At 41.2% G+C, this 22,271-nt stretch overlaps 1 protein-coding gene across 1 annotated transcript in view; it reads right to left on the bottom strand.

Moving 5' to 3' along the window:
• Nucleotides 1–22,271, bottom strand: part of ERBB4 (erb-b2 receptor tyrosine kinase 4) — a 1,861,028-nt gene that overhangs the window by 559,687 nt on the left and 1,279,070 nt on the right. Inside the window, exons 7-9 of the mRNA XM_030209189.1 lie at nt 16,319–16,460; nt 14,848–14,961; nt 7,253–7,379 (exon numbers count right to left, since the gene is read on the bottom strand). Of these exons, the coding sequence (XP_030065049.1) occupies nt 7,253–7,379; nt 14,848–14,961; nt 16,319–16,460 (383 nt within the window). The remainder of the gene's footprint in view (nt 1–7,252; nt 7,380–14,847; nt 14,962–16,318; nt 16,461–22,271) is intronic.

Genomic DNA, 22,271 nt, shown 5'->3' with positions numbered 1-22,271 from the left:
ATAATTTGAAAAATGTATTGCTCTTGAATGTAATTTTTCAAAACATATAGTCCTTGCATTCAGTAACATTAATGGGCTTTTAAAAAAAAATTCTGGATGGTGCATCACTCTGATATAATGTCCGCAATGTAGACCAGTGTCTGGACTCCTTTACCCTATTTTAGTAAGAACCTATATCATGCTTATCTTTAATCAGTTTTATAACTAAATGCAAAACGGGAAACATCTCAATGCTAATTTCTCTTGTTACTTGTGCACAGTTTGGGTAAGCATAAAAAGCTGGTAATCATGATGTTTTTTTTTTTTTACATTCTCAAAAAGTTCCTGTCCCAGAGGATATTTAACTATATCTGTATTGACTTGGGAAGCTAACCATGCCAGACTTGTTGAGAAGTCCTAGTTTAAATGACTCACCCAGGTGGCAGCCTGTGCTTGCAATTTCTGGGACTGGAAGGTAACCTCCTGTGGATTTAGCAGAGGGCTGCCAACTACAAGCACCAACAATCTCCAGCAGGCCTCACTGGTTTACATTCACACAACCAAATTTTAATTTTTAGTTTTGCTTTCAGCTGAAGCTAGGTGATACATTTTGGCTGCAGTTCTGATTTCGGCCTCTATTCTGTACATGGGAAATTCAATATTCTTAGATTCCTAGCAAACTTTCCAGCCTCCCCAATCCATTACAGGTAGAGGAGCTATCCTTAATCAGCAACAAGCCAGTAGTCTGCAATGAAGGAAGCTTCAGGTTTTAGAGTCTCTTCTCTACCATGGAAGTTTTCTTCCCATGTCCTCCAGGGTTGTCAGGTTTAAATAAATTTTGCGACCCCAAACCAGTTGAAAACCCGCCCAAAACCGCACATCCCCACCCCCGCCATCATCAACCCTGCCCCCGCCATCATCAGCTCCACCCCTGCCATCATCAATCCCGCGCCCGTCATCAGCTCCACCCCACTGTCACCAACCACGCCCCCCGACGTCACCAACTCCACCCATGTCACCGACATCGTTAACACATCGTTAACACGCCATTGACATGTCGTTAACCACGCCTCCCGTGGGGCGAGAAAATCCGCAGCCGGCGAAGAAAAAACAACCTGCCCAACGAAATCAAAAACCGCCCAAAAAACCGTGACCCGCAGCGGGCAAAAATTTCCTGCAATGGGTCGCGGAAAGCCGCCCAATTGGGCGGGAAAACCGCCCATCTGGCAACTTTGTCCTCCATTTTTAAGACTGAATCCTGGGAGAACTGGCACAACTCTCCCACTGCACCACCCAGTTTGGATTCAATCCTGTCACTACACTCCAAATGCCTTTCAAGGAAATATCTGGAGAAACTATATTTAATCCAGATAATGCCACAGAAAGGACTATTACTAATATAGGGAATGGAACTAAGTTCCCTCCTGTCTGGGCTTCAGCATATAATACAATCCTTATAATCTCCCTGTCTGGTCTCTGTTTGGAAGATAAGGAATCCTGTTAAGAAGTGGTTGGCATGGGGGAGGGGTCCATTCAGCTGAACTTAGGAAGGCCTGATCTTGAGGGGAGTCTAAATTAAAGGGCCTGGATTGCATTTTGATAACAAATGTTTATCCATAAGTCCTTGTGGAGTGCTTGAAACTAGAGGGGCCTTAAATTTTGTTTTCCTCCTCTCCATATTAACTAAACTCGCAGTTAGTTGAAATACAGTAATTGAGCTCAATCTTCCTCTTTCCTTTGTCACTCCTTCGATGCTCCAAGGGGCTGCCAAGGGGTTTGGCGTACCCCTTATGGCATGCTCCTTTGGCCACACTCTACATCCATGCCCCGAGGCCATGAAGCAAGTAGGGCATGCTTTTCAATTCCTCCGGGCTCACACCATTGATGTCAGTGCCACACCAGTGCTCCAATGGCTCCCTTCTACACTGATAAAAGAGAGTTTTTTGAAGGCAATTCCTTGCAGCATGTACCACCACACTATCTCCATCTCCTATGCCCTTGCAGGTAGGGCATGCTTTTCAATTCCTCTGGGCTCACACCACTGACATCAGCACACTATCAGTGCTCTGATGGCTCCCCTCTACACTGACAGAAAAGAATTTCTCAAAGGCAGTTTCCTGCAGCACGTACCACCACACAATCTCCACCTCCTTGATACTTATGTTCTTATTCCTGTCACCCACCCTTTTAGCCTTCTCCATCCGGCAAAACTTAGAATTGTTCATCAAGCACGTGTACAATACTTTGAGAAGGTGTCGGAAGCATCTACCTATGTGGAGAGGATGTTGGCATCCGCTTCAGGAGAGGTTGCATGAGGTGCTGATCATAGTATGGACTAACAACCTTGCCCATTTTGGCAGCACAAAGAGAAAACAGTTTTTTCTCCCCAATCTTCATAGGTATATATATCAGGGTACTTCACTGACTAGGTGCACCTGCAAGGATAGGAACGGTAGTAAAATGTAGGAGTGATGGGTGGTGTGATTTCCCTCAATTTAGTGACTGTTAGCTTTTGAGACCTTAAGAATATGGGGTTTGGTTTTGTCTTTTTCTCAGCTGTGGCCCCCACCCGGTTGATTTGGACCTATGACTGACAGACTGGAGGGGCAGAGATCTGAGATACATAGTGGAATCTTCAGATAAATACTTTACTAGTTGTATGGTTCAGCTGTTTTGTTTTGTTTTTCTCTTGAAGGAGAATGATGAGAATTTTGTTCACATGTTGGAGGTCTTTGGGACTTGAGGTCCTTTGGACTCTGGTGGAGGTTACACACATAAGTGTGGTACATAGACATAGAAGTATAGGGAGGGAGGGATAGGGGAGGGGTGGGGAGCAGAGGGAGGGGAAAAGCAGAATTTACATGATGGGTTGGGTCTCAGGGTGGGTATGCTTTCTTTTGGAGATCTCCCTAAGAGATGGGCATTTTATAGTTTCTTCAATAAGTAGAGTCTGGAGGAGTGGGGCTGGTCAGCTACGTGCTATGGAGGTTTTGGGATTAATGGCTATATCATGTCCTCTGGTGTCACTTTATGGGAGGTATCCATTCTCCAATAAAAATGACAAAATTTTGAAGGCCCTCAATGATAAAACGGCATTGCTCACCTTCTCATCTAAGCGCTAGTGAACATGTCAAATAAAAAAGCTGTTGGGTAGATCATATTTTTGAGTCTCCAATGGTTGGGAAAAAGTAGGTGTGATTATTCTGATTCTCAAGGATATCTCTTTGGAGAGTCGAAGAGTAATTCAGGATCCCGGTGGTCGGTTTGTGCTGGCATCTGTGATATTGGACTATCAGCCAGTACTGTTATGTAATGTTTACGCTTCCAACACATTTTGATAAACCTTTTTTTCAGCAGCTTATCTGCCACTTGTATACACTTGGGGATATCCCTATTTTGATGGGGAGGAGACCTAAATGAGGTGGCGGATCCCACTTTGGATAGATCTAACCACTCTGGGAGAGAGATTGCTAGAACAGTGAGGGGATGGCAATGCTGTGTGATTCACTGGACTTGGTGGATATGCGGAGAACATTACACCTGTTGGAATGGGATTATACTCGTATTTCTAGAGCTCAGATCACCATGTCCAGAATTGATTACATTCTTCTCTCATAAGAACATAAGAATAGCCATACTGGTTCAGACCAATGGTCCATCTAGCCCAGTATCCTGCTTCCAGCAGTGGCCAATCCAGGTCACAAGCAGCTGGCAGAAACCCAATTAGTAGCACCATTTAGGTGGGTACAAGGGGGCTGGGGGATAATATATAGCAAAAGCAATGGTGAACACTGAGGCCAATCTTCTCCTTCCCCCCTCCCCCCAAAAATATGTGGAAATAAAACTTGGAGTGGCATCATCCAGGTGTAAATGACTTGAAATTGTCAACATATCCATGTGTATAGCACCAATGTTTAATGGAATGGCAGCACATGGATTCTGGTATAGTAGTAGCCTGCACATTGAAATAGCCAGAGTACCCATGGTCACATCCACTTGCAAGCAGTGTCACCTTGCAGCAGGTCCCATGTAGATTATACTTCAAAGTAATGCTGTACCTGTCACTTGCACATACCTTCTTACACTCCCTATGCTAAGGAAGCTGCCCCACTGCACTTGGAGGGGGGCATCCATAAAAGTTTGCCCAGTGCCACATAGGTGGTTAAAGTGGCCCTGGAGGCCTGGATAAAATGATGGTTGTATATTACTGTATATTACTGTTATGATATTTAAATTGCACCAAAAAGGTCAATGGTGACTGTAGAATTTGTGAGTTGTTGTAAAAATTAAAACTTATTAAAAAAGAAAACCAAAACACTAGTCAGTATAGTATAAAACCACTAAGGAAAAGAACAACCTACCTATCCATTATTACCTACAATTATTCCTTCCTGATAAAGAACAACAACTAAACAAACCCAGGAAAACCACAATGAAATACTCCCCCTACCACCACTACCATTTGAGCCTACTTCAATGTACACGAAGGAGCAAACAAAGGAACATAATCATGCTCCTTTGGCATGATGCATTTAGCATTGTATTCAAATTTAAAATTCCACTGCAGATGGCCATATTAGTATGGGTGGAGATCTGGTCCCTGAACAACCAGAGGGAATACTTCGTATTCTGTTTTTTTAAAAATAATCTTGCGTCAACCAGCTTCCACCTCTTATCTGCAATGTTCTTATGTGTTCTCCAGTTCTAACTTTTGTATGTTTTGGTGTTACCCACAGATTTTTGATGGAAGAGAGGAAAATAACCTAACACTTACAATGACAGTAATATAATCACTTTAATATTTTCATGTTATTTAAATGTCTGCCAATTATTCATGTAGTTTTTTTCAAGATGTTATTTTATCATATTTGTACATTTTTCTTTTATGTTAATTGTTTATGTGTTATAAGTTTTATAAGGTTGCCCATGTATATTTTTATATTGGCCCCAATACTAAGACAGCGGGAGATAGGTCGGCTAACTCCTGCTGTCACTGACAAACCCGGAAATTCAATGCCGGGGTTTTTTTTTTTGGGGGGGGGGGGGATGCTGCAAACATAGACAGTTAAGCTGATATTCATTGACTGACTGGCTAAGTTCTAGCAGCCAAAGATACACCTGCTATTTATACGGGTCTATCTGGCCACTAAACTTAACCAGTCAGCTGCTGGTGAAAATCAGCAGTAACCAGCTATGTCATGTGATATAGCCGGTGACTGGGCTAGCCACTGACCGGGATATTCAACGGGAGATAGCTGGTTATCTCCCGCTGAATATCGGCAGATAGCTGGTCTGAGTGTATTTAACCAGCCAGGTGCCATTCCTGGACGGTTAAATACTTTTGAATATCAGGTGTATTGTTTTTAATAGACCCCTGATGAAGGTTCTGCCAAAACACGGCCTGTGTTGGGTCCTTCAATGAACTTTGGACACCAACCATTCTTGGAGTCCCTGTGCTTTTTTTTTGTTTGTGCTTGTTTGACAAAGTAAACATTATGAGTATCTCCCCATGTAAATAGCCCCCTTTCTAAAATAGCATTTACATGTTATATGCCAATATACACAAGTAAATACTTCCGTTTACTGAAGGAATGCTTCAGAAATAAGGGTCATAATATGTTAAAAGCTTCCTGAAGAAAGGAAAGCATTTAGAAATTTTCTAATCAAAAACATGTTCGACTGCCCCTGAAAAAGAATTCCATAAAACTGGTTCAGGCATTGACTTATGCTATACAGAACAATTAAAAGAAAATGGTGAATTCTGGGAGCTGGCATGATGTATAGCCTTAAATGATGATTCATTCCGAGTCTACCCCTTTTCACCTCTTCATATAATCCTTCTTTCTAGAGTGTTCTTTCTATTGAAAAAGTCCTACTTTTCTTGTATTTATAAGCATCAACATATTTCCTTCATCTTGCCTCTCCTCTATACATTTTTAGATCTTTAAGTCTGCTCATATGTTTTATGAAGAAGACCAATGACCATTTTAATAGCTAACCTCCATTTTCATCAGAGACATATACAAATGAACTATCACCTCCTTTTTCCTGCTGGCCATTGCTCTCCCTAAATAACAGGAAGGCAGTCAATCCACAAAATCCAGAATGGCAAATAGGTGAACAGACCAAAATGTAAACCAAGATGATCCAGAATTTATTGAACAAGCTTGTCTCTCTTCCCCACAGATATGGGTTTTGCTCCAATAAAGATGGAATTTGGCTGAGTCGAGTGTATATATGTTCATCCCTCCAGTTCTGATCCTTTTTCAAATCAGTTCTACTTTGGATCATCTCAGTCTACACACTGGTCTTCCTATGCACCCAAGCACCCTTCTGGTTTTGTTGTCACCTTTTCTACCTTTTGGCCACCTTGCAATCATCATCTTCATTGCAGGATTGGTGCAAGCGTATTATGGTGCTCATTTTCAAAGCATATAGACTAAGAAAGTTAAATAGTAATCTAAGCAACTTTGTAAATCTATGTGGTTTGAAAATGAGCCTCTAGATGCCCTATTCTAATGGTTGGGCCAACTCTGCTTCTTTGTACATGTCTTGATGCTTGCTGTGTGGCCAAACGTTTAGTACAAGAAGGGACAGGGGTAAGGACAAAAATTATATTGACAATGCTAATATTCAGCATGACCAAGATAACGTCATCCATTCAAATAAGACCACACCAATATATGTCCTAATATAAATGGCTTACTTATATATTTAAGACCACAAATTCAGCATTCTTACCTAAACCAACAGGCTGGCTGAAAAAACAGCATAAAGATAACTGGCTGAGGGGCATAGTAATTAAAGTGGGCTAATGTTAAGGCATGCTATTTCAACACAAACTCATGCTAACAGTAAAATAACACATATTAACAGTACCTACGATGATAACTTCTTCCCCTTAGTCATCCACTGATTTTAATGCTGCAGCTGCCCTGCTGAATAGTGAACTCATCAATTTTTTCCATTTTTAATTTTAACTTGGAAATAATCTGTTTTTACTCTGCAAATTTGGTTGAGGTTAAATGGTTTCATCAGGTTAGGTTTTATGGCACAAAAGTCAGGATCTCTGCTAGGTTACACTGGACTCCTGTCAATTATCTGCCTTAGTGTGGCTTATTTATTTTTCTCAAATTTATCATTCACTGTACATTAATAAATACAATATAGTCTTAGTTGTTTTTTGACTTGGAGAGCATGTGGTCAAGCCACAACTTTCAAAGCTGACTCATGCTATTGCACACGTAAAATACTCTAATATTTTACAACTGACCCATCAATTCCTGTGACCAGGAAAATGAGGTTTCCATTGATCTTCGTGCAGTTGATAAATTTATCAATGTTGCTGGAGTCCACAGTCTGAGCAGCTTGTAAGCTCCCTGTCCCAATGCCATCACATGCTGCAAGACCATAAAAGAAAGAACAACCAGAATTAGAAATAATCTCGCATATTTTGCTCCTGATATCTACTTTCTTCAGTCTTGTTTTTTCTAATAACGTCATGAAAGCACAGTAGAAACTGGGGGGGGGGGGGGGGGGGGTGTCAATATTCAAAGCGATTTAACTAGCCAGAAATGGCACTGGGCCGGTTAAATCACCTGCTCAGGGCTAACCACTAATTTTCAGCAGTGAAACTTAACTGGCTTCTGCCGCTGAAAATAACCAGTTAGTGCCAAAATGACCAGCTTTTGGGGGTGTTTCAGGGTTGGAGCCAGTTAAGTGCCAATATTTAGCTCTTAACCAACCAGATTAACCGTATAAATAGGATCTCATAAAAGTCAGTCCTATCTTTATGTGGTGCCCTGAGGGCGGTTAAGTGCTGAATATCGGATCCAGAAACCTGGAAATTCCAAACCGGTGCCCAGACATGGCCCAACATTGAACTTCCATGTCTAGCACTGGCTGTGGTCAGCAAAACGCTGATTGACACCGGCTGAATATCGGGCCCTTTAAGAGCAATTCTATAACCTCGGTGTCCATATTTATTTGCATGTTACACATGCAGAAGTGTAGAATGCTAGCACTTATATGCATATCTACCGTTGTAAGTGCTAGAAGGATGCCTAAATGCTATGCTGAAAATTCCCACTTAACTCAGTGGCCCTTTTACTAAGGCGCATAGATAGGCACCTATGTGTGTCCAACACGCATCAGTTTGGAAGTACCACCCAGCTACCGCGTGCCCTAGGCAGTAATTCCATTTTTTACGTGCAGCGGAAAATATTTTTTATTTTCTACCGCATGGCACTAACCGGGCGGTAATCGGCAGTGTATACATGCTGATGATCACCGCCCGGTTAACACTTGACACCTTACCACTAAGTGAGTGGGTGGCAGTAAGGTCTCAGGCCCAAAATAGATGCGCGCCAATTTTTATTTTGCCGCATGCCCATTTTCAGCCCAAAATAAGGGCCTTTTTTGCAGGTGCACTGAAAAATGGACCTGCGTGTATCCAAAACACATGCCTACACTAGCGCAGGCCATTTTTCGGCATACCTTAGTAAAAGGACCCCCTCAAAGAGTACATATTTGCAAGGGCGTATACACACGAGTGGAGCACGGATGGAACACAGGCATGGCTCCCACTTACATGCATCCCTGCCAGCTTTAGGTACCCGCACTTAAACCAGCTCTACAGCAGATGTATCTTTGTGCTGATACCAGGTTATGAGTGCATTCTGTAATGGAGCCAGGCACCTACCATGCAGGCCTCACTGCACCTAAATGGAGGCACGCAGTTATAGAATTGCCCAATACCGTTGGTATTCTTCAGTAGTGTGGCCTAAACCATGTTAGATGTTGATGTGGCATGTTTATGTTTATTCAAGAATTTGATTGATTGCCAAATCAGGGAAAACCAAATCTTAGCAATTTACAAAATTGTAAAAAAGAAAAATAAATGGGAGTCGGGAATGCCAAAATAAAATAGGACAGAACACAATCATTCAGTCCTATACTATTAAAATCTATACAAATAAAACAGAGCTTAAAAAAAAAAACCACATACATCTATACTAATTGGCATTTCTGGCCACCTTTGCTGCCATGTCCGACAGCACTGACACACATTAAAAGCAAGGGTAAAAAGATGTGTCTTTATGTTTTTTTCAAAAAAGTGAAAAAAGAGGATTCAGCTCAAAGATCTAACGTTAAATTATTCCAACGAAATAGTGCCAGAAAAAAAGAAAGCAGAAGATCTGATAGATTCACAGCAAGCTTGGGAAGGGGAAGGAGGTATCATGCTATGATCTTTAATAGATCGCAACAACATGCTAACAATTAATATGGCACCACAGCATATGCTAAATTCTGTGGGCCTGATTTAAATGATTTATGCTCCTAACTTTAAGAATTATGGGGGTAGATATTCAGCCAGTGTCAGTGAGCATTTTTTTTTTAGCTCCTGCTAGTGTTATTCCCAGATATTCAATGCCGGGCCATATACGAGCACCAGCATTGAGCATCTGGGTTTATTCTGTTGGCTATCTTTTATGTGGTTTAGTGGGATATTCAGCACTTAATTGCCTAAGCAACACCTGATAAAGATAGGACTGACTTTTATGCAGTCCGATATGGCCACTTCGGTGGATAAGAACTGAATACCTCAGTAAACGTATGTACCGACTCTGCCCCCAGATTACCCACAAAATAACCAGCTTTCAGTTTAGCAGTCTGTGATGATCTTCGGTGACACTAACCAGTTAACAGGCCCTTTTACTAAGCTGTGTAAGCGTCTATTTGTGCCCAATGCACCAAAATGGAGTTACTGCCTGGCTACCATGTGGCTCTTGCGGTAATTTCATTTTTGGCGCATCCGAAAAATAATTTTTATTTTTGGACACACATATTGGCCGCACACCAAGTGGCATTTGATATGCGTAGGTCATTACCACCTGGTTACCATGTCAGACTTTACTGCTAGGTCAATGACTGGCGGTAAAGTCTCAGACCCAAAATGGACGCGCGGCAATTTTCATTTTGCCGCATGTCCATTTTTGGCAAAACTTTAAAAAGGCATTTTTCTATATGTGCGCTGAAAAATGATTCTGTGCACGCCAAAAACATGCATTTACACTACCACAGGCCATTTTTCACTACGCCTTTATAAAAGGACCTCTCAGTGCCGCTAAATTTCAGCAGATAGCCCCACAAAAACAATAACTGACCAGATGGTTAAATTGCTTTGATCATCGACCCCCATGGTTTTTATTTTAGAAGAACTATTTGCGTTTTAAATGCCCATAAACTGGCACTTAGGGACTCTTTTACAAAGGTGCGCAAAAATGAGTATGCAGTAAACACTATGATGCGCATTATATTCCCATGGGCATCTTAGCATTTAGCACACACTAATTTTTAGCACGTGCTAAAACTGCTACTGCACCTTTGTAAAAGGGGTCCTTAGTCAGGAAGTTATCAACATGGGCTATCATTAAGACAGATTATTTTACTGTTAATACCAGTTATTATTAACTAGGAGCAGCATTTTAGAAAGGACACACAGCTCAGAATATGGATGTCTAAGTCGGTACATAACATATGACGTCCACTTCTCATATATATTTTAGAACAGGATCTGTTGACATATAGCATGTCATCATTCAAATTATGAACGTGGCAAAAGCAGGAACATGGACATCGTTGTGACAGCATGGGAAAGTCCATGTCATAAAATGGCAACATAGATGTCTTTGCAGAGTAGAGAGGTAGCCTAATGGCTACAGCAATGGTCCGAGTTCCAGGGAACCCAGGTTCAAATCCCAATTCAGCTGTTTGTGCGTGTGGTTTTTTTTAATCGTGAGCACTTTGGGAACATAAAGATACCAACTGTACCTGAATGTACACCACTTCAATAGTCTTTGGGCTTGCAGGTTTCTTATACATTCAGGTACAATGTAGTATTTTAAGTCCCTGGAAGGTTCACAAATCACCAACAGCTGAAGTAGGATTTAATTGTGGATCCCTTGGTTCTCACTAATCATTAGGCTACTCCTCAACCCTGTATGGAGGTCTATTAAAAAGTTAATTTTTAAAATATTAGTAACACGAAAGTCCATAGCTCTTGAAGCTGTCTTAGAGCCCTTTATCTCCTTGCTAGTTTTACTTTCGGGGGAGGGAGGGAGGGGGACAGCAAACACTGGGATTATGGAGCTGACTTGATTTAATCCTTCCAGTGGACAGTACATAACATAATATCATAACAGTACAAAATCCCTCCAGTACAGGACATCCATCCTTTTGGACATAGACATCCTTTCACCTTTTGAAATTGGAGCTGAACAACCATATTTTGACCCCTCCCTAGTCCCACCCAAAACATGCCCAGACCATACCCCCTTACCAGAAGGATGTACTGTAGTTTTAAACAACCATACCCTGGCTTTATAAAATCGAGATTTGGACGTCCATGCAATGTGGATGTCTAAATTCTGGGTTTCAGATGTACAAAACATGAATAGAGCTTCTAACACAAGGGCTCAGGTCTTACTGCATAAAATGGGACCTTTGCTAGTTAGTGGTAAAATAATATCTTGACAGCAGCCCACACTGATTACCAAGGAGAAAGTTATCAAAATGGTTCAGGAGAGTTATTTTACTGTTAACCGTAGTTATTAGTAACTATCAGGCTTATTTTCGAAAGTGATCACCGGGCATCTTCCGACATAAATCGGGAGATGGCCGGCGATCTCTCAAAAGGGGCAAAATCAGTATAATCGAAAGCAGCTTTTTTTACACCATCGCCGCTTTCCCGTTGCCGCACCAACGAAAGTTCAAGGGGTGTGTCAGCGGCGTAGCGAAGGCGGGGCATGGGCGTGGCTACCAGATGGCTGGCTTTCGCTGACAATGGAAAAAAACGGCGTTAATCAGTATTTCGCCGGGTTTACTTGGTCCTTTTATTTTCACAACCACACCTCAAAAAGGTGCCCCAACTCACCACATGACCACCGGAGGGAATGGGGGATGACCTCCCCATACTCCCCCAGTGGTCACCAACCCCCTCCCATACTAAAAAAATAAAAATAAAAACCTTTTTTGCCAGCCTCAAATGTCATACCCAGCTCCCTGACAGCAGTATGCAAGTCCCTGGAGCAGTTTTTAATGGGTGCAGTGCACTTCAGGCAGGCAGACCCAGGTCCATCCCCCCCTACCTGTTACACTTGTGGTGCTAAGTGTTGAGCCCTCCAACCCCCCCCCCCCAAAACCCACTGTACCCACATGTAGGTGCCCCTCTTCACCCATAAGGACTATGGTAATGGTATAGAGTTGTGGGGAGTGGGTTTGGGGGGATTTGGGGGGCTCAGCACCCAAGGTAAGGGAGCTATGCACCTGGGAGCTATTTGTGACTTTTTTTTTTAATTTTTAGAAGTGCCCCCTAGGGTGCCCTGGCATGTCATGGGGACCAGTGCACTACAAATGCTGGCTCCTCCCACGACCAAATGCCTTGGATGTAGCCAGGGTTGAGATGGCCGCTTTTAGCTTCCATTATCGCTGAAAAACAAAAGCGGCCATCTCAAACCCTGCTAAATCCAAGGCATTTGGCTGGTTCGAACCGTATTATCGAAACAAAAGATGGCCGGCCATCATTTTCGATAATATGGCTATGGTCAGCTGTTGCGCCGCCGCCAAAATAGATCACTGGCGATCTATTTCACCAGCGCCGTTCGATTATGCCCCTCTATGTATCATTGCTTAAAATAGGACTTGAGCTAAAATAGCATGAGTTAGTGGTAAAATAATACCTCTTAATGGTACCCCACATTGATAACTACACCCCTAAATCCCAATTTTATAAAGCCGGGATATGCATGCCTAAAACTCAAAAATGTGCATATGGCAAGGGGCAGTGCTGGGCGTATTTTGAGTGGGATTAGGGCGGGTCTAAAACATAAATATATATATATTTTTCCCATTTAGGGAAGGGAATACATGCCTACGTACAGAAAGATCAATGCCAAGATTTATACCTGCTACCAGGATATAAACATTTCCTCCGCCTGTTTACTAAGCTGCGCTAGCATCTGTGCGCAGCAATGCCGACACAGACCATTCAAAGTGAATGGCCTGTGTCAGCAATAGCGCACAGCCAGCCACTAGCGGGGCACGTATGTGCTTGCACATTAATGTTTATGTGTCCATGCTGGTCTATTGATATTGTAGATATTTGTGATCTTAAATGGATGCTCCTGCCGCACATAACCAGCGCATAAGCATCCATTTCACCATATATTTTAGAACAGGCTCTGTGTTGGCAGATCCTATTGTGAAACACAGTGCAATCTGAGACATTCCAACCTGGATGTCTCACTTCTGATTCGCAAGCCCTTTCTAAAATCCTTCTTTATGATCTTAAATGAGCCTTTTTGAAAATGTACTGTGACTTAGTGAATTTTTGAGCATAAATTTAGGCACAAACATCCAAAATCTAGGAGCATAAGATTGGTTGGCAACATGGGTAGATTTAGGATGGGGAAACATTTAGCAGTTTACCAATAATTTTTTAGCACTAGGCTCATAAATCTAGGCAATTAACTATTAAGCTCCTAAATTAAGATGAATTTTCAGCTGAATATGTAGCATGACATTTTAGAAAGGACGTCCAACTCAGAATAAGGATGCCCAAGTTGGTATGTAGTATATGGACAGCCATATCTCTTGAATTTCAGAAAAAGCTGTACATCGGCAGATCCTGTTCTAAAATACATGAGAAATGTACATCCACGGGCTGATTACGTCCAGCCTGAGCATCCATTTTACAAACTGAAATGTCTAAACTATGAACAGGGCAAAACACAGGATATGGATCACATTGTGGCAGCATAGGAATGTTCATGTTACGAAATAGTCACACAGGTATTCATGTGGAGGAGTAGCATAATGGTTACCTCAATGAGTTGAGAACCAGAGCACCCAGGCTCAAAAATGAGTGTGGCTGTTTGTGACAGAAAAATACCTACCATGACTTCCCTCAAACCCTCTGGTGGAGAACTGCTCAATCTGAGCATCTTTCTGTAACCTAGACATGCTGTACCAGGACTCTTCCTCTTATGAAACTGAAGTTGGACATTTATATTTTCGCTCCTCCACAGTATTGCCCAAAACAGTTTTAGACTCCTATATTTCAGTTTTATAAAATTGGAATTTAGACATCCGTGCAATATAGATGTCTAAATGCTGTTTTTTAGACATCCAAAACATGAATAGATCTTAGAAAATAAGAGCCTATAGGCCCTGTTTATAATAGTGTTTTTAGTGCGCGCTAAATGCTAGAGTCACCCATATGTTTCTATATGCAACTTTAGCATTTAGCACGTGCTAATCATTAGCATATGCTAAAAACTTTAGCGCGCCCCTAGTGTAAACAGGGTACTTGGGCTCCTAATTTTGATGGAAAGTATGGGACAAATTTAACAGCCTAGCCTAGGATCCTAAATTTAAGAGCTCAGGCCCTATGTTAACTTCCTCAAATAAAAGGTGGAGAGGAATAGGCAGGGAATGCACCTTACAGGTAAAATGGAAGTATTTACAGCTTGTTAACTGTTAATGTGCCAAATAATGCAGCAAAGTTAAAGCTACCAAAAAAGATGTAGATAACAGCATAGTGTTATCTGTCACTCAGTTAAGGCACAGTAAAGAATTTTTCTTTGAATGAACTGAATGGTAAATTGTAACGAATGCTTCCCAACAGTTAATGCAGGATGTCTAAAGTTATCATGCATTAAATTTGCCAATAATCTGTGCTAACTGCAAACATTATCACAGTTTAGTAAATAGGTCCTGTAGACTTTTGAACAAAATCATAAATGCATATCACAAAACATGGAAAATAAGGGATTTAGGCATCCAAACACAAAGAGGAGAAAGGCCCACCCTTGGGACAGATGTCAGTACAAGGTTTACACATCTTAATTCCGTTTTCCTCCACTTCCATCTTGTTGCTAGGACAGGCACGCACACAGGAACTGTGATCCACTACAAAGTTATCTGTAAATAAACAGAAAGGCCAATACAAGAGTTTGAAGATCTATATTCAATGGCAAAGGACTTAAAAAACAAAAAAAAATTACTTATTTTTGAGCTTGGACTAGTCAAAGAAAGAGTGCTTGACAACTAAATGATCAACATACTAATCCACAGAATATCTCACAAACTAGTGGCTTGTTATTGGTGAAAGTTTTCTACTCTTGAAAATGAGCTTTGTAGCAAACTTTGACCAGAAATGTAGATACTGAGCCCAGAAGAAAAAGAATAGTACACCTCCTTGATTTGTAGTTATCTTTTTGGCAAAAATGGCCAGAAATGTTTTCCCTATTTAAAACATATTATTATAATTTCCATAGCTAAATACAAAAACATACCAAATAAAATAGAGGCCTTTTACTAAGCCGCATAGGCACATACACCCTACATGAATCAATTTTGAACTAGAGCATGGCTTCGCTGTGGCCCATTTTATACACACGTCCACTAAGTGCACCAGAAATTTTCCGATGCACGGCGCTAACCAGGCGATAATCAGCATTATATGCGTGTAGACCATTACCACCCGGTTAAAATGTGAGACTTTACCGCTAGGTCAATGGGTGGTGGTAAGGTCTCAGGCCCAAAATGGACATGTGTCAATTTTCGTTTATGGAATAGCGTTTAACACCGGGATCCACGCCGTATTTTGGGCTTAAAGATTTACACTGACTGAACCCTGGTGTAAATCCTTGAGCCTAAATTAGACACAGATCCCCCAAATTCTATAATATTGTTGCAAATCCTAGAACCACCCATGCCCCTTCTCATGACCAGGCCCCCTTTTTGAATCTACATGGAAACATTTACGCACATATCTTTATAGAATAGTGACTATAAAGATGTGTGCACCAATAATTGATTTTTAGTGCCCAGTTATCTGCACTAATTGGCTCATGAAGCAATTAAATTGTGCGCACAATTTGGGTATGCACCCAAATTTGTGCACGCAATTTTAAGTGCTATCCCCATATTCTATATAGTGCAACCAGAGTTCCGAGCGTTAATCAGGTCATATTCTGATTTGCATGCGCCATCGGTGCTGATGGGCTTGTTAAGATAATTATCTTAACAAGCCCATCAGCACCAATAATTAACTTAATTATTGACACCAATTGGCATTAATTAGAACTTGCTAAGCATATTCTGTAAAGTGATGCGCGCAAATTCTAAGATGCAAAACTGAAGAGGGGGCGTAGTCATGGGCATGGAATGGACGGTTAGTGGGCAGTTCAAAAATCTATGTGTGCTGTTACAGAATACACCCAGTCCATGCCTGAGTCACCAGCATGATATTGCTTCTATAGTACTTTGAACTTACGCGGGCATTTTTTCACACAAAATGCTCCATAGGTGTACTTGGCCTTGGGGTTGTGTTCCAACTGAAATGTTGTGGGATTATAGACAAAAGGCTGGGGACACTGAGTAACACAGGCTCCACTGTCATTGAAGTTCATGCAGGCCTGAAAAATGAAGAATTATAAATAAATATTCATCTCAAAGGATTTCCAGGATAATAAAGGGCATATTTACTAAAATGTGATAGGTTTTTATACTTACTGCACCTTACGTGCAAAGCTTAAGAAGGTTTGTGTAGTAAACACAGGGGCATGCCCAGCATCTGCCCTGCATTTATTACACAGGGCATACATGCACCGCATGAGACGATATCCCATGCCTCAGTCGGCAGCATGTGCGCTCTACCTGCAGAGGCATGGAACACGGGTCCTGGTGGTAAGACAACAAAATTCCTGCTGCTGCTGTAGTGGCACAGCTCGATCTCCCCCCCCACCCCCCACACACACACCAGATCAATCCCCTAATCTGATCTTCCCACCCCAGTCTCCTCATGATCATGCCCCCTCCAAAATGTATACCCTTTTTTTAACTCCACAAATCAAGTCCTTCTCCAAGCCCATCCTCAATGACCTCAACCCTATCTTCCTCCATCTCCTGACTTTCTAACTTCTATGGGACTTATCTATGTGTATCCCTTCTCATATAGTGAAACATGCCAGAAGCAGTCCCCCTCCATTGAACCCTGTCTGGCTCTGGCACTCCAAATGCAACATATGATCCCTAGCAGTAGTCTCATGTTACTGCTTCTCGGGGTCATCCATCCATATAAGGGCAATAGCTCCTTATAAAGAAAAATGACCTCTAGCAGTAGTAATGTGAGACTACTGTTAGGGAATCATATCAGTCATTTTGAGCTGCAGAGCCAGATAGGGTGGATGTGCAGGGGGATGGCTCCTGTCCCATTCCATCAGATGACCAAAGATACTGCTGGGTATACTTCGGGGGAGGGGATCAGAGTGTGGAGGAGAGTCAGATTGAGATTAATGAGGAGTGGCTTTGAGGATAGGACTTGATTTGAGGAGTCAGGGGGTCTAGAATAAGGTGCAGGTCTGGGTAGGCTGAAGAGGATACAGATCTTAGAAAGTGCTTGGACCAGGTGGTGGTTTTTGCTTTGTCAGCCAGCTATACTGTTGGCAGTTATGGAAGCTAGCAAGTGGAACTGGCCTGCATGCTAGTGGTCCGTATAGGCTATGCCCTGTTGCCTCCCGTGTCCCACCCAGATCCTGCCTTTACATGGGCTAAGCATATAGCACATGATTTTTGTTGTGCTGGCTGGTTTTAGCATGTTGTATCCATTATCCAGGGTCCAAACAAACAGCTACCACTTAGCTGTTTAGCAAAACTTAGTAAATATCCCCCTAATAACAGTATAATGCATATTTTACATAAGTACAAAAGTATTGCCATACTGGGATAGACCAAAGGTCCATCAAGCCCAGCATCCTGTTTCCAACAGTGGCCAATCCAGGTCACAAATACCTGGCAAGATCCCAAAAAAGTACAAAACATTTTATACTGCTTATCCCAGAAATAGTGGATTTTCCCCAATCCAATTTAATAATGGTCTATGGACTTTTCCTTTAGGAAGCCGTCCAAACCTTTTTTAAACTCTGCTAAGCTAACTGCCTTTACCACATTTTGTGGATTAGGTCTGTTACTTTGCTATGGACATGCTTCTTTGTCCAGGTAAACATTATTATTATTATTATTATTATTATTATTATTATTGTTATTATTATTATTATTCATGAAACTGCACACAAAAAACTGGCTCACTATACAATCAAGACAAACATTAGGAAAATAGATCAATATTGCTGATGCAAACAGGCACTAACTTAATGAAAGAAAAAATGGAACAAAAATGGTAATAACTTAATCAGGAAGTAGATATGATGACACTTGTTGTGCAGGAGATAAACAAAGAAAGCAGAGCAGAACTTAAAGCTTCATTGAATTTATATTAATATCTACTAATACTTAACATAAGCAGAACCAGATCAATATTTGAACCTGGCGGTTGTCATTTATTTTTTATGTAAAACACATTGGCTACCAGTAACTATATGTATCTATACGGCAATGTTCAACTGCTATACGTGGTTTACTTTAAGAGTGCTTTTCAGCAGTGGATCAGAACGGGTGACATGATTGGGTAGAACAAACGTGATTCAAAAAAACAGAAGAAACCAGTCTTCGCAAAAAAACAACCAAAAAGCAAAACAGCGAAGATGACTCACAGGAACACAAATAAAAATAAAAACAGAAGATAAAAATAAAATGTGAAAATAATCACAGAATATGTATTTAAAAATATAAATACATAAAATAGACGACACTATGGTTATAAAAATTAAAAATAAACTTTATTAGCCAACAGACTCCTGACGCAGGCCTGTATGGCCGAAACACAGCTGAGTTGAGTCCCTTTCACTCCGCCAACTGTTGGCTAATAAAGTTTATTTTTAATTTTTATAACCATAGTGTCGTCTATTTTATGTATTTATATTTTTAAATACATATTCTGTGATTATTTTCACATTTTATTTTTATCTTCTGTTTTTATTTTTATTTGTGTTCCTGTGAGTCATCTTCGCTGTTTTGCTTTTTGGTTTTTTTTATGATTGGGTAGAACTCATTCCTCTCTAGCAGAAATTGTTAACCACTGCAACTCATCTAGACCTCCTAATAATACATGAGAGATAATGATGTCACCCTTATCTCCTGATGTTTTATGGTGACCGATATAAAAAAAAAGACTTGACATTAATATCTCTCTAGCTCCTGGGGTCTGGATCTTCAATGGTCATTCCACATTCTCCAGCTTTCACTGCTAAAGGTTCTGGAAAGTGGAGAGTATTAAGAATCAATATACAGGTTGGCAAAGCAGCAGTCCTTGTAGGAAGAGCACACACTAATTACACAATGTGAGGTGTGTGTAGTGCCCAGATCTCTTTGACAGAAATGGGCAATACACACACCTTAAAGGTCCTAGCAAGACTAGAATATGTATGCAAGAGAGTATAAGTACAGCTTGATATGGAGGAGGTTTGTGTCCCACCTCCTCATCCTTGTAGGTAAGGGCACTCCATCACAATTTAATGGTGGCTGTTCAAACCTATGAGACATTTAAAAGGAGAGGGGTCAGAAGGGCAATTGCCTGGGCAGTGGGAAGTAGTAAGAAACCTGAGTTTGAACTGAATGATAAGCAGGACTTAGGTGTGATCATATGTGATGATCTTAAGCTGGCCAAACAGGTAGAAAAGGTGAGATAATGAAAACTAGAAGGATTCTTGGGTGCATAGGGAGAGGAATGGCTAGTAGGAAAAAGAAGGTGGTGATGCCCCTATATAAAACACTGGTGAAACCTCATCCTATATAATAAAAAGCACCTCCAACATTCTGAAGCTGACTCCGTGGCACTGTGGCAGTGTAGGGTTCGTAAGTCTGTAGTTTAGTGTTTCATTGGCTCTCACTGTCCCCGCCCTCACGTCGAGGAAACGGAACGCTGCATAGTTGCCAAGCAAACAAACACGACGTCACAGGAACGAAGAACCAATCAGACAGAACGGAACTTGGAGGAGGAAAGTGGAGTGGATTGAATCTCTAACAAACAATCATATACAGGGAGGTACGAACATCAGTGGAGGCAAGTGCACAGAACGGAAGGGAAGACAAACATTTAATCACTTTGTCACTCACACACATCACACACACACAGAGACATCACACACACACACACACACACTTAATCACTCTGTGTATCTCTCTCTTACACTGTCTGTAAAACACACTGTCACTGTCACTCACATGGGCAACTACATGTTGCATTCTCACGAGTAAGGAGCTCTTCTGATGTGATTGTTAAACTGATTGAAGGGCCTGAACAAGGAAAAGTTTTACCACATTGTTACACAGTTTACACAAAAAATATTGTATATAAAGAAATTTTACACATGTAAATAACAATTATATTCAGAATACAACCGTGGAAACATTAATGGCAGGAACTCACTACATTGCTAGCGCCCGTTTCATTGCGTTAAGAAACGGGCCTATTTTACTAGTTTAGAACATTGTGTACAATTCTGGAGACCGCATTTTCAAAAGAGATAAAAAGAATGGAGTCCATCCATAGGGCAGCTACTAAAATGTTCTCCGATCTTCATAATAAAGTGTATGGGGACAGACTTAAAGATCTGAATATGTATACTTTGGATGACAGCTGGGAGAGGAGATATGATAGAGATGTTTAACTATGTGGCATAAATACACAGGAGGCGAGTCTCTTTCAATTGACAGGAATCTCTGGAATGAGAGGGCATAGGATGAAGGTGAAAGGGGACAGATTCAGAAGTAACCTGAGGAAATATTTCTTCATGGAAAGGGTGGTGAATTCGTGGAATGGCCTCCTAGTGGAAGTGGTGGAAATGAAAACTGTATCTGAATTTAAGAAAGCTTGGGACAAGTACACAGGATCTCTAAGGGTGTGAAAGGGAGAGTACATGGCACGGATGGGTAGACTGGATAGGCAATATGGCCTTTATCTGCTTTCATTTTTCTCTGTTTCTATGGACTTGCAATATTGCAACTCAAGACAGACTCTGAAGTCTTGCTTAGGCAGCTAGAACACTGATAGGATCCTCAAAACATGTACTGGACACTGACCTAGTTGCCCCCCACCATTGCAAACCTCCATTACTTTGTCAGATAGGTAGATGGGGAGAGGGGAATAGGAATGTTGCTAGGGCAGCATATAGCTGGGAGGTTCAGATACCTTCTACTAGATTCTCTACATAGTGGCTTTTTTAGCCACTATGTTTGTGTGATGTGTGGTATGTTTTTGAGTCTTGAGGAGAACGAGAGCAATGTGGGATTGGGATGTTGGGGCATCCTACTTGCTATGCTTTTTGCATGCTTTCTGACTCATATTAATCTGTGCTTCAGAGGGTTTGCTTTCTGCTTTGTCATGCCAGGAGCTGTAGTTTCAGCTAAAACTGAAACCAATTAGAGAACAAAAATAATAGCATGGAGAAGGGAGTCACTCTTCCAAGTGATAAGGGTAGTTTGCCCCTTCCACGTGCATCACAACTATCTCTTGGGAGCAGAAATTAAAGTATGCATCTGAATCACTGCTTTGTCCTAACCCCTACTGCTGATTCAGGTCAAGACATTTCCTCAGATAAAGAGGTTAAAACAAAAAACAAACAATAATTGTGTAGATGAAATGGGGCACAGAATAACAATATAACTACCTAAGAAATTAAAACACTGATTTTCATGATTATTATGGTGTGTGATAATTATTCCTTTTAATGCAAAGGACTAAGAAAGGTTAATGGATTATAAACTGTGTGACAAACAGAAATTAACATAACAAATATCCTTCAAGAAAAAAAAAAGGAAATATTTTTCAGAAAGGCTCCACAGCAGTGCTAACCCTGCAAAAGAAATGGTTGAGCAAAATTTTCTAAAGTCATTCACCTGAGTAAATGGGCTATTTGGAAATTGCTCTTTTGGCCAGAAATAAGAGTATTGTTCCCCCACTGAGAAAAGGCAATCCCAGGAGCAGGGTTAGTGTAGGAATTGCAACACTGGGCATTGTTTTGCATTTCCAGAAGAACATGAATTATTTTGGTTAGAAAAAAGTAACCCACATTAAAATGAGCTGCTAAAATTATGGTTAGTTTTGGGATGGCTTTGGGCCTGTATGCTATAGAGAAGTTAGGTCAGATTAAGCTTTGCTTCCTAGCTGTTGAGACCAGGCCTGAACTGTATTTTTTGGAGAATTAAGCTGTCAGCATTATTGATCCAGGCTGGTGTACCAACGAGCATTGCAACATGCAATTGGACAGTTTACTCTAGGGTAGATCATGGGACAGAAGGACTGTGGGTGCAAGGGCAATAGGGTCACA

Source organism: Microcaecilia unicolor, chromosome 7 (assembly GCF_901765095.1).
Source record: "Microcaecilia unicolor chromosome 7, aMicUni1.1, whole genome shotgun sequence".
In the NCBI taxonomy this organism is placed as follows: domain Eukaryota; kingdom Metazoa; phylum Chordata; class Amphibia; order Gymnophiona; family Siphonopidae; genus Microcaecilia; species Microcaecilia unicolor.
Note: the sequence above shows the minus strand (reverse complement) of the source record. Positions and strands in the feature narration are given on the sequence as shown.